This window comes from Homalodisca vitripennis, unplaced genomic scaffold (genome assembly GCF_021130785.1).
Source record: "Homalodisca vitripennis isolate AUS2020 unplaced genomic scaffold, UT_GWSS_2.1 ScUCBcl_1249;HRSCAF=4634, whole genome shotgun sequence".
NCBI classification, from domain to species: Eukaryota; Metazoa; Arthropoda; class Insecta; order Hemiptera; family Cicadellidae; genus Homalodisca; species Homalodisca vitripennis.
Window position 1 is genome coordinate 100,216 of NW_025777444.1, and position 13,940 is coordinate 114,155.

Sequence of the window (13,940 nt, forward strand, 5' to 3'; positions counted from 1 at the left end):
GACAACATGGTCTCGTCAGAAGGACATCACCACAACTTATATATGAATTAATCTTCAATTAAAACATCATAAAAAGTAAAAATAACTTTTTATGTACAATTTTACTTCCTATTACATTCAAATTAGGTGTCTCGCATAAAAGGGCTATTTTATAATGTGAAAATATAACATTTTACTTACTGACAAGGCGTTCTAGGTGTTGCTTTGTAGCAATATGTTCAGATACAAAGTTCGAGAGAGAAAATATTATAAAGCGTACCAATTAGGTTATTACCACCACCAAGAATGTAGTTCCAAGAACATCAGATTAAACTTATGCTAACCAGTAACTAGTAACAGGGTTTCGATAATATGTATTATATAAAATGAAAATAAATAAATTCACAGCTTCTATGACGCTCAGCCTAATTATATGCACCATTATATAACTCAATCTTGCCTATGTAGTAATTTCATGCAAGGTTTTATACCAAGTTTCTAGTAAGCAACCGAGGATAACAAGTTATATATTGTCAGCAAAGTTTAAAATTGTCTGCAATATATTATAATTTATTTTTACTCTACGAATAAAAATTTTACTTATCAAAATCTTACATGATAGTATTAAGTTTGTTTGCATATTTATTAATTCATTTATTTTTTAGTTTCCATCATTGTTGCCCATAAGGCTTTTGCAAAAATATTCGTTTTCACTTATTGCAATCCCATCCGTTAACATGCACTAATATCAATAACTTTATTCCTGAAATATAATTTAAGCTTAATGCTAAGGTCTGTGGGTCGGTTGGTTTTCGCGATATCATACAGACTGACAGACAGACAAAATTTAAATATTTTAAGCCTCACGAGTGATAGGTTTCACTAAAGCTCAGTGAAATACTTAAATGTTTTTTTTATATAACAGAAATAACATAAGTGACATACTGTGGTATTATAGGAACGCTGAGCTGAACATGACGGGTACCAGATCCTAACAGCAAAATTGACGTACTTCCCAGTACAAGTCAATGGTTGTCAAAGTTTTTACACCTACATTTACATTTTTTGAGCCTTATAACTATTATAATATTAAAACTTTATTGAATTAGTAGAATTAAGGGCGTAAAAATACTTTTGTGATTAACAGTTAATTTGAGAACCACGGACATCATAACAACAACATAATAACAAGCAAGCACTGAAATTATTTTAAGAATCAGATATCACAAATATTTTCTGTACAGCTTATAACTTAAAAAAAAACACAAACTATTAACTCATCTGAAACATATTTTAACGTAGTTGGCGTAACCTTAACTAAAAATAAAGTTAGTGCTAATATTAATTTGAAGTCATTTTGCGGGATACTTTATCTGCATGGTTGTCGAAGTCGTTACGTTTCTTAATAACATTGACATTATTAAACTGTTGTAGATCATTTGGAACCAAATCTAATATCACCTATAATAACAAGTTAAGCTCTGAAATTAATTTTAAGAATCAAATTTCACAAATATTTTCTGTAAACCATACAACGTTTTAAAAACAACACAGTTCATTCTTATAATAAATATTTTAAAACAAAACTAAAAATAAACTTGGCATGATTGTTGAAGTCGTTACGTTACTCATTAACATTCACAATTACAATGTTTTAGTATTAGGGAACAGATGTTATATGACTTTAAGGATGAGTGATTACTCTAGTAGGTATTTAATATAGTGTATTTTATCAACGAATTCAAAAGACTGCAAGCATGTAAACAGTTTCCAATATTAAATGTTTGAGGCTCTATAAAACTTATGTTTGCCATTTACATTCTATTATTTCAATGATGATAGATGTTTACAGTTGTACGTATGAATAAAGTGTATAGAGTAAACAACTACAAGGCTCAATAAATAACACGATATATAGTATATACTAGTATTTAATAGGTTTAGAGTAAAATTTGCATTTGACAATCAGAGCCTCAGTTATCCCGGTATCTCGGTATAAACTGTAGCACCTTTAGAGTCTTAGGGCTAGATAGCTCATCACTTCTTAACAAACACTTTCAGTGTTTCCACCTGATTTTTCCAGCCGATTTGTTTTCCTGTTTTTTTTTCCTTAACGCTCAGCTCCTATTACAAAAAATATTTTTCTGACAATGGTTAGTTTTACTATTGCAAGTATTTTATATACTTTCAACACCGTGCACTTTTAGGAAGGAACTTTAAAAGAAGTATGTTAATTAAATTTGTTATATAACCTCTAACCTGGCAGTATTTAAAAATATAGTATTCTTTAACTTGCCTTAGAGTTAAATTATTACCAATAGTGTAAATTAAATATTTAAAGGTGAACATAGAATCTAATATGTTGTTTCTATAATGGTATCCTTTAAATCGGCCATTTCTAATCTCATGTTAAATGTAAAAAACACTCTGGTTGTAATCTCAGCAACTAAGTGTATATATTAAAAGATATAGACCATAATTCTTCTTAAAACTGTACAATAACGTTTTTAGAAATAATTGAGTTTAATCAAATTAACACAATACTTTCTGAATTTTAATCTTAGATAAACTAACATTCACTAATTTTTAATTATTTTCAATATTTACAAAAATATAAAATGCTTTAAAAAATTTCTCACAGACACATTTAAGTAAATAATTCTCATAGCAATCTTTCCCTTTTTATAAAATATGTATAAATTTATTTATTTAATATTTGGATAATGTATGAGAATTGTTGTAAACTGATTCTTTCTGTACACTTAGAGTACTGAAAGGATTTAAAACCTTAAATCAAATTCTTCCAGTTTGCTAACTGAATGTTTATAGAAAGGTATTTTTAATCAAGATAAATCATCACTAAACTAGAAAATAAACTTGTTGTAAAATTCTTTAAAAATCACATTCCCTTTAACTGTAAACGCGTTAAAATTTTATGGGTACTCTTTCACAGTTTTAGCTGTAGTTTATTAACAACTGCAAAACTAGAATGTAAATTGCTTTGGATAATAAGAACAGTTAAATAAAAACAACTTAGAACTGCAAATAACTAAAGTAAGTCATCTATAAGTCCTTGTCTCGATCCTGGTATTCGCCATGGTGAAGATTTTCCACGTCTTGCGTGTTGAACGGCTTTGAGCATTAAATTTAAAAATGAATATAGTCCTAGCCCTTATCGAGCTTTTGGCAATCGCACTTGTTCCTGGTTCTGCTTCTACAACCTAACTTGGTGGGAGTCGTCAAATTTTGTAGACAACACTTTGGAACTTATCGAAAAACTTTGAAATATTTTTCCTTTGTTGTTTCTATGGATATTACGAAAAATATTAATATGTACACTATTATGTATGTTCCACTTGTTTATATTTATTTTGGGTTTTACCTTTACTCGCTTGTTTACATCACGACTGCTACTGATATTAAACCAACTGTTGTTATCTGATTACCCAAACACATACTCACTATAGAGACAAGCATGTTTTGTTAACTGTCTTACATTATTATTTATGAGACAAATTAACATATTTTAGATCCTATTTCTCGACACACTTTTCGATATATAAATTTATTGCTAATTAGTATACGTTCAACTAAAAGAGCGTTCGTAGATTTGATCATAGTTTTCGCTCTGATGTATCTATTTCAAGTAGTCTACATTACGGTGCATGCGAACTGAAATTGTAATGTTACTTATGGTTAACAAGGTTCTATATTGATAGGTTATTAAACAAGCAATACATTATTTGAAAATTATGTTACAGGGTGAGGTTTAAATAGTTTTGTTATTTTATTTTGAAACATTTTTCACTGATCAGCATGTAAATTATTAACACCTGTGTACGACGAACAACATGTTGGCTATAACTATTTATTATATATCTTAACCAGTCTGCAATGTTAAGTCCATTGCCCTAACACTAGTAGTTTTTTTGCACTAACTTATCTTTCCATACTCATTCCATAGTAGACAATGACTACTCTCATATACTAACTATTTAATATCTAACATTATTACACGTGTCATGTTATAGAATTTTTAAAATGTTTTGTATAAAATAATATAACTTATTACAACATATAACTTAGCAGGGATCACTTCTGGCTGGTTTATACCTTCCAGTGGTACCTAACATTGTGAACAGCAAAATCTGTGTCACACAAACCTGGGACACCTTACGGATGTTCAGGAACAGCATATCGCTAACCGACATTTCGATATTCTGGGATGCAAGGGTAATTCAATAGATGTGGTTTACTGCGGGAGAGGGCTGTTTGAGTTTGTGGAGTTTATTCCTATGTGTCAGAGGTTCTTGCTTGCCTAAACATAAGAGTGTGCCACCCTATACCTGCCTTGACTGGAGAGGCCAGTTCAGAGCTGGTCATCCCTTTTTGAGGGCACATGACTTAATTAATGCCCTAAATTGTTCTTCATGGACCTCGATAAGAGGTGACCCTATCCCTATCATTACCCATCCAGAATATCCTATCACTTTGAATATAGCGCAAAAGTCCTTATAGGACTATGAGGAATTTATAAGATTTTTTCCCCAACAGAATAACAATATTTATATTATAAACGTTTAAAAATAAAGAGTGTTCTATATGCAGTTTTTGGCGTAAAAATGCCTCATACAATATCAGCCGAGAGCGTAAAGGCATCAATCACATTAACAATTTATTTATTGAGAAACCTCCTTTATTAAGAAAAAGCTCTTATGTATTCTTAGGTTTAAAATATATTCACTCTTAACTTTCAGATATAGGACTCTTTAACTTTAAAAATACGTGTTGGCCTTTTTTTCCAAAATGAAGTATAGTCACACATTTATTGCAACCTTTTCTACATACTTCTTTTCAAACGCTAAACTTAGATCTAATCAATTTACAAATTTAATTTTCTTCCAGAAATAAGTGGCATCCTGTGGGATACGTTAGTTTATTGTGAGAAGATAAGGTAGATCATTTTTAAATTAATAAGACATGTTTGGTGCATACTTAACTTCGCTGATTGCTAACGAAATGAGAAAGTATTCACAACTCTCGAGGTTTTATACCACTCAAGAAGGTTTACTTATACGTACTTCTGCTCCACTAAGATATTTCTGGTGGTGCACTCAAGTATTTTCACAGCCCATATACCTACCAAATACTGGATACTGGATCTTCTTCCACACAAGACTGAGATACCTTTCCTTTGCAGTTAAAAAGACGCCTACATTAAAAACTTACTTCGCTGTACTTCCTTGTTTCTTAAAATCCTCTAGAATTTACATTAATATAACTCTTACATAATGTAAACACTCGGAATTTGAGTGCTTCTGGCCCCGGTGAGCTTCCAGTTTTAGGGGAGTTTCTACACTTTAAGAACTCCCAGCTTTTTCCTCCCTCTAAGAGATTGCAGCCACTGGGAGCGCAACAACTATGGTATTTCCTAGCCTTTAAAAGATCTCAGTCACTAGGATACCTCACCATCTGAGAGCTACCTAATCTCCGGCAGTTACCAGTCTTTGGGAGACCAAAACCCTTGAAGAGTTCACCCTCTACCATTTCCCGGTTTGTTACCGCCGGCGGTTTCTACTGATTAAAAAACTGTAGCTCACAGTCTGCTTTAGCTCTTGCTCTCTTGGAGTTTCTGGCATCTCGGTGCTTCCGATGCCTAGTAGCACTTAGTATTTAGATCCTAGAGGCCTCTAATCGCTCTCAAATTTGAGGGGTCTTAGCTTCTGACAGTTCTCGATCCAAGGAAGCGTTTGAAGTGTCTAGTATCTCCCAGCCGACGGGATCGTAAACTTTGTCAGATATTAGGCATTTTTACAGTTTCACAATGCTGTTGCTATTAAAGGGAATTATTGTTCTCGGTTGTGGTACATTCTTGGCTGTCTCTCAAGTTCTAAAAGGCGACTGGGTGATCACGAGTACCAGGCGTTCATGTTTAGAGGTCCTTAGCCAAATAATACTCTACTAACGGACTGGTTTTGAAGAGTGCCTGCGCGAACACACGATTTTGTAATGTTAAAATTGCAAAAACGTTCATTCCAAGTACTTTTAAAGTTCAGAGAGCCGTGCAGGCCTGTTTTCAAAAGTTAGCAACTGTCGACTCTCCCGAGCCTCTAGATAGTTAAAACATCTTTATATGGTATGTAAAAATGTAAATTTACCAATAGGCTCGTACTGAGGCTGGCAGAACGACCACACTGCAAGAAATAGGTCGACGATATCATGAACGCCTCTCGTAGGGTTGAGTTCATCTGATCAGAAGATATAAGTTTGATATAAAAAATTCCATTGTTTGAAACGCTGCTTATTGTCTCACGTATTACATACTTTAGATTAGTTTTTGCCAATAAAGTGAGAGGACATTATGATCATTAGAATGGTACCTGATTGAAGTGGGAGAATTTGGTGATGAATGTGAAAGATCAAATAAATGGCTGTTTTAGGGGAATGTGGTAAGAAAATCTCAGTTTTAGTATAATTTTTAGAATTGCCATTCGATTGAACATTCCCTGCAATGAATATTTTACTCTTAACTACTATTGACTATTTATAACAAGGAACTATTTAATAAATTAGATATAGCGTTTATTGCAGAAATCAGCTTCGAAAACTCCTATATTTTTGTATACTCTTTTGATCTCTTCTGACAGACATTGACTCCCGATTCCATAATCTAAATATGATAACGTCTGATTTCAGACGCTGCATTAAGCGTAATGTGAAATTAAGCTGAACTCAACGTTCGCACAGACATATCAGTTATTTTATTTAATTAATAAATTTACATAATTCAATTAAGTATTCCTAATATTTAGCAATTAACATAAACTAATGTTTACTCATTGTTAAAATACAGTATACTACGAAATATTATTACGGCTGTAAAATATAGGAAAGATAATTAGGTAATTTTTGAAATTAAATAAAGACATTTAAGAGTTATAAACCACATATAACACTCCTATTGTGTTTTATTACTACCATGAACATTTCGAGTTTAGAGAATTTATCTTCAGGTATCAGGTTAAGGTACATCGTTTAGAAAAAAAAACAAATAACTGAAGTAAATTAATATGTGTATTACAACTAAATCGGTAGCTACATTAATTCTTTAATTAATGTATAGTAAAATAATATTTGAAATAATTTAAAATAACAAATATTATACGAAAACATGTTTTTAATTTATTAGCAAATCAGGATTAATTTGGGCTCTTTTGTGGCCCCCCCATCCACTTACAGTTCTAACTGCAGTCCTGGACTGAGACAGTCCGGGACTGCAGTTAGAACTGTAAGTGGATGGGGAATCCGGCAGGCGAATCGTTGGACTGTCAACTGTCGCACGGTGCGACAGTTCAACGATCGGACTGCAGGCGGAACTGCTAGTTAGTGGAGGCTCCCGTGACAGGCCACAGTCGACAGTCCAAGCTGCGAGATATGCGCATGCGCTAGCTCAGCTGCTCCGTGTCGGCCTCATGCGTCATTGAGTGGTGAGCGTTTGGTGGTTGCGCATTGTTTTGTTTGTGACGCGGCAATCATGGCCAGTTGGTCGAAGGATAATCTTTTACAGTTTATAGAGGAGTTTAGGAAACATGAATGTGTATGGAAGGTTAAGTCAAAAGACTATCACAATAGGGAAAAGAAGGAAGCAGCCCACCGTAGTTTACTATTAGTAGTGAAAGGGTTTTGACAGTACTGCAACAAAAAGCGATGTGTTGAAGAAGATAAACAATATCAGAAGTGCATTTCGTAAGGAACAAAGAAAGGTAACAGCCTCTCAACGTTCTGGCAGTGGTACAGACGATATATATGTACCAAAGCTGTGGTACTACAGAGAACTTTTGTTTCTTATTGACCAGGAAGAATGTCTAGGAGGGACTTCCAACTTAGGAGAAGGAAGAGTCAGTGTGAAGACGAGGTAAGAGAATTAAATTACTAGTTTTGCGGTTAAATAATGTATTCACAATGCTACAAACTAACTTACAGTTTGTCATCGGAGGTATTTTGTTTTCAAATAATCATTATAAACTAAGAGATGTATCTGTCTTGCCATTCCACTTTTCCTTTGTTGCTAAAATAATGAACAAATTTATTTCTTACTTCTTTTGCACTAGCCATTGGGCGATCGGTTTGTCTTACTTGTAATGCCATGTGATCGCTGGTTCTTGGTCCAGGCTTAGACACACCAACTTCGTCGTCATCTAAATCCAACCAGTCTTTAGGTGAGTACCTTTGAGGGATTGTCCTACGCAAATAGTTGTGCAGGTAGCAGCACGCAACAACAACACTATTCACTTTCTTCAAGTCAATGAAGGTGATTGGTTTTTGTAGAACCTGAAATCTCTCAGCGAGAATCCCAAAAACACTTTCGACCATTCGGCGTGCTCTTGAGAGTCGGTAGTTATATACCTTTCTAGGTTTGTTTGCAACCCTATAGGAAAAGGGTTTCATTATGACCTCAGTTAGGGGAAGGCGTCATCTGCAATGAATACGTATGGAAGAGCTTCGCCGTCTACAATGCCCTCTTCAGGTAAATTGAGGCTTTTATCTGTTAGTTTTTCTTGTTGAGGTCTGTCTCTTTCAGAACTCCTCCATCAGATACCCGGCCATTAACACCAAAATGAAAATAAATTATTTCATAGTTTGCACTAGCAATGCAGAAAAGTACCTGACTATGGAAACCCTTATAGTTATAGAAGTAAGAACCACTTCCAGGTGGTGGTGTTATGGCTATATGCTTTCCATCCATGCTGCCTAGGCAGTTGGGGAAATTCCATTTTTCCCCGTACTCCTGTGCAATTTGTTTCCACTCCTCGGCTGTATTCGGTACCTGAAAACAATTCATAAACTGTCAGCTGTCATATTTCAGACCAGCGTTTTGTACGGAACAAATTTTAATGAAATCAAACCCATCGAGAACCGTATCACCCCTCGTTTTCCGTTCGCCACCCCCTCTGTAATTTTTTCAATATAATATTTTGAGAAAGTAATAAAATAAGTAGTTAAGAATGTACTGTGGTGATAACTGAATCATTATTGATATTGTGGTTTCATTATTAAGTAATGACAGGGTGTCTACCGGGCACGAAATAAAGGAAATCCGCGAAAAGTCACGGATTTTTGACATTTTTTTTCAAACATTTTTTTTTTACAGGAGATGCTGGACGATTCACAAAAAGAACCATTAGATGCTGAGGAAAATGTACCAGCGCCCCAATCTCTACAGAATCCTCCTCAAGTTGCTCGAAACCGCTTCCAATATTACCTCTGCAACACCTGAACCTAAAGATTCTTTTTAAACGGCAAAAAAAATTGTCCCCGTGTGATCAAGTCTTGGTTAATATTGGACAACGACTGGCAACAACAAAAGAAGAAGATCACTACGACGCCTTTGGGAAGAACGTTGCTCAAAAGCTGAGATTGCTGAACAATGAGCAAAGGATTTATGCGCAGAAAATCATTAATGATGCCCTGTTTGAAGCAGAACTAGGTGGACTAACACGATTTGCTACAGTTAACCCAGGTATTCTTTACTCAAGTTCCACAACACCATCGGCAGCTAGTGTTACCCCCCAAGTTCAGGAGGTAGATCAACCTATGAACCAATGTATGATGATACAGCAATGTCTGGCTTCAGTGTCAACTATACAAATCATAAATTAAGTGTGTTCTATTATTAACAAGTAGGCTTAAACCTTGTAAACTTTCACAACCCAAGCTGTGCGGTTTTTTAGTAGGCCTACTCCAGTAGTTGAGTACATTGAGAGTTATATGTTGAACAAATTACATTTATTATTTTTTTTTTGTTTGTGGTGAAAATATTTTGCACTCAATTAAAATTACACTTTAATCTTTATTCATATGCGGTTACTGTTGTGAGCTGCCATGTGTTTGTAATACTAGATTGCAATGTTATGTTTGACAGTGTCATAGTTTTTATAATTATTACTTTACTCATTTGTGGTTAAACATACACCATAGGTACGTATTACTTTTTATCTTTATACTTACATTAATTAAATTGATTTTTTACTTTTTCTTCCTTAGTTATAAAAAAGTAAATGTGTTGTTTGTACAACGCAACAAATACAAGTATGGATAATATAATGTTTACAATAATTTTGTATGAGTTTCATTACCTTTTAACTACTTTATAAAAATGGTTAAATGTTGTGTGCACACAGAAATGAACTCGTAATCGTTAGAGATACTGGAGTTGTAATTTTAAAATTAGCAAAAAGTAGTGACATAATACAATGTGTAGGCTATGTACCTTAACAAATCCATAAGCAGATTAAAAATATTGTAATTTCTTAACAGTATGTTGGCATTCGAAAACAACAAAGACCTACTTTATTTCTTTTTCTAACTTTTATCTGGTTTCATATTTTGGATTTTTCAAAACTACTTGAAACACACATTAGGCTACTAACCTTGCAATAGTCATTCAAGGCCTTGACAATAGCTGAGCAGGTCTCTGGAATTATTCTTCCTAATGTTTGGGGGGAAATTCTCGTTGAAAACTTTAAATCTTCCATTGTTCTGCCAGTGCTTAGATACCGCAATGTCGCAGTCAGTTTTTCATGTGGTGTAATGGCTTCCCTCATTTTTGTATCTTGTTTGGTAATCAATGGTGTTACTATACGTAATAAATCAAAGTACGTTTTCTCGTCCATTCTTAAGTAGTTTTTCCAGTCTCTAGGATATGCTTCAAGCTCCCTAAGAAGGTGAACGTGGTTAAATCTCTTCCTCTGAAGCCATTCTTTTTTCCACATTTGATGCCTTCGTGTCTTGCGTTTTTTAATAGCTACCGCTATTTACAGCGTATATGCTGGCCAAAATCTTCAAAACGTAGACATTGCACTTTTAACTTCACATACGATAAGATCTTAGAATGCACTTTTCCTACAGCCACAAAACGAATAATATAACTAAAAATATAATAAATAATATAACGAATAATAACTACAAAGTACACACCTACGGCAAAACACCGGAAAGACTGACCCACGACAACCACGCCACCGAACGGACTGCGGGTCCGCGACTGCAGTCCGTACTGACGTGAACATTTTTCAACAGTCCACAGTCCACCGTTCACAGTTCTGACTGCAGTCAAGAACTGCAGTTCGAACTGTAAGTGGATGGGGGGCCTAAGTTTCAAAATGTTCTAAGTTAGACATTAGTTGACTTTTTTTCATATGTGTACATTTCATAATTTTTCTATATTTTGTGCATTTATAACCAATATTTTTCAAATTAACAGCCCACTTTTCTTTGGATCATTTCATGTCTTCATTTAATCGTCTAATTTCGGAGGTTACTACTAGTATACATACCACATACTATTATTATGTATAAAACAAAAAGAAATTCATATGAATACTTGTTTTATTTTGAGGAAAATAGTTAACCATTTCGGCTTGAATGTATTGGTTAAGGGGGTTAACAATAGGCCTAAATATCAATGTACTAGCTTTTCTACAAAACGAATCAGTGCTATTGAATTATTGCAGTAACAATTCTAGTGCAAGTAACGATGCTCAATAAAAATGTGAATGAGGAATAAAAATGATTTTACATTGTAATCGCGCATCTTTAATGAGAACGATTCCTTTGATTTGTGCTGTAATTAATCGCTAAAGCAGATATTTAACTTGGTTTGGGTGACGAGAGATGGTGAAATTGGAATCTGTGATCTTAGAACAATAACAGTATCCTACCTGCAAGTCCTGATCCTGGCCCTGGTCCTCGGTGCCATTTAGGTAATGGTTACACTCTGTGCTGCGATTTTTAGACTTTGTACATTAAATTAAAATTTGCATATAATAAAACAACCAAAATCTTTCATCCTTGTTTCCCTGGATATGAATAACTCCAATATCTTTGTTGAGTATTTTTTACATGTTTTCTAGTTAGTATGAATATTGTGGCTTTACCTCACTTCTACAACTAAAAATTAAACCTAACTAATTTTACGTCATTATACACTCATATGAGTACAACCACACCATAAAGACAAACATTTCAATAAAACTAATTTTTTTAAATAATAAAATAAGTTCCCTTATTCAGTTTAGAGTACGTGTTAATATATTACTCTAAATACCATTTAATTAGGGATTATTTTTGGTATGAACGTTTAACTCTATTGCTAATTTCTTAAAAAAACTTATGTGGATTTTACAAGGATTTTGCTTTTCCGTACCAGATTAATAGTAATTACTTTTTAAAGTCCAGTTAATTTGAAGTTTATGTTATCAGTACATATTATTAAATAAATTTATTTTTTAAGATTTTATTGAACACGAAACAAGAACAGTTACAACGTTCAAAAGGCCTTTATTACTAAGGTAAAATAAATTATTTTGACATTAAGAACCCAAAACACTAGAAATATTGATTTTAGCGAAATAATAAGTTACACCTATTGTTTGTAAACCAATATTTATAATTCGCAAAACATTTGGAATACTGATGGTAAACGAAGATTTTCACAACAAATTTACAGGTCACAAAATACCCCTTTAATATTGTTATAATTTAAAAATCTCCATGACAAATTAGTTTAATGCCATATCTAAGACAACTCATAGCCGTAACTCAATACTCATTCCCGAATTTGTATGAAAGTTTCAAATCCAATCAATTCGGACTGTATTAAATTTTTTTTTAACATAAAAGGAAACGAATATTAAACTTAAAAATATATATTCAACCACGTTAATCAAAACTGGACTCTTCGAACTATAACACTGTATGTTGTTTTAATGACACAGGTAGAAAGCATAGTAACAGTTAACTAACGCACGGATCTCACAGTTCAAATCCCAATATTATTTTAGCTTTTTTGTGATGTTTTGTAAATTATGTAATGTTCATTGGTGTTTGACATTATTAGAAACATTATCAGCGCGTTAACCAACAGTGAGACATCCGTCAGAAAAACTTAAAGTTACACAAGTGTTTTAATATGGTACCTCACAGAAGTATTAGGCTGCATTTTACAGAATATGTTATTAAATGTGATCATAGAAACATATAAGTAGGAATTTAAACTCTTCCAGGGTAATAATGAGTACCGCATTTTAGGCCATACGCTCCATAATAATAATACTGTTTTATAAACTTAGTTAATTTTATGTTACATTTAACCTAATAAATTTCGTGGTATCAATTAGTGTGGTTATAGTTATATTCACGACATATCTATCTTTTACAATACAAAATAATAACCATGATTTATGTTACTCCATGTACGCCATACTGTTGCTGGTGTTCACGTGGGTTGTGCTGAGTAACCAGGTCCTACTTGGCTGTCTGGAGGACTCTAGCGTCCTCAGCGTCCTCAACCCCACCATGATAGCATCTTCGTAGTGAGACCTATATTTTTGTCCTAGATTTTATACTCATTTCCACTAACTTTAAAGTAATTCATAACAAGGAGTATTATAAAATTTCAAATGAATATTTTTAAAACTACTGCTAATTTTATTATTATCTAGTCCACGCGAATAAACATATTGTTCCGTGAGTAAAAATACTGGTGTTTGAAATTGAAAAAGTGCACTTTTCTTAGTCATAAAGTAGAAGTAATTTTTAATGTACCTATAATTAAATTATTTGATTTATCTTACATATGTTACTATTATTTGGAATACTCAGTGACCTCCCTTAGTTCATGCTGTAAAAGGAGTATGTTGGAAAGTTAAATTACCCTAAAGAAGATCGTTACACAACTATATACCTTTCAATATTAGTTTAACTTTAAAAAATATATATATGAGTGCTATATGTTACTGTAAAGAAGGTAGCCAACTATTATACTGGACATACTAATTTCAATGAGAATAAGAATAAAGGAATACAAGAATTAAATCGTAAGCCCTTGTTACGATTTTTACTTCCTCTAAATGATCAGGTTTGGTCATTTTTCTGGCAACATCGGCGACCACGCGAGGCGA

The 13,940-nt window shown here is 33.4% G+C and overlaps 1 protein-coding gene across 1 annotated transcript; it reads right to left on the bottom strand.

Annotated features, from left to right (window-relative positions):
• Nucleotides 1-8,527: 8,527 nt before the first annotated feature.
• On the bottom strand, nt 8,528-13,337 carry LOC124371376. The gene is made up of 4 exons (XM_046829706.1): nt 13,228-13,337; nt 10,984-11,129; nt 10,410-10,789; nt 8,528-8,806 (listed from the first exon to the last, which is right to left on the bottom strand). The coding sequence occupies exons 1-4, from the start codon at nt 13,335-13,337 to the stop codon at nt 8,528-8,530; spliced, it is 915 nt and encodes a 304-aa protein (XP_046685662.1).
• Nucleotides 13,338-13,940: the final 603 nt, after the last annotated feature.

What these genes read in the sequence shown, in the direction of transcription:
- LOC124371376 (XM_046829706.1), bottom strand. Translation starts at nt 13,337, where the DNA reads ATGGTGGGGTTGAGGACGCTGAGGACGCTAGAGTCCTCCAGACAGCCA. An exon ending in AACAGTATGGCGTACATGGA is followed by an intron (nt 11,130 to 13,227) that starts GTAACATAAATC and finishes TTTGAAACTTAG; the next exon opens with GCCCCCCATCCACTTACAGT. An exon ending in CCTTGAATGACTATTGCAAG is followed by an intron (nt 8,807 to 10,409) that starts GTTAGTAGCCTA and finishes AATTGTTTTCAG; the next exon opens with GTACCGAATACAGCCGAGGA.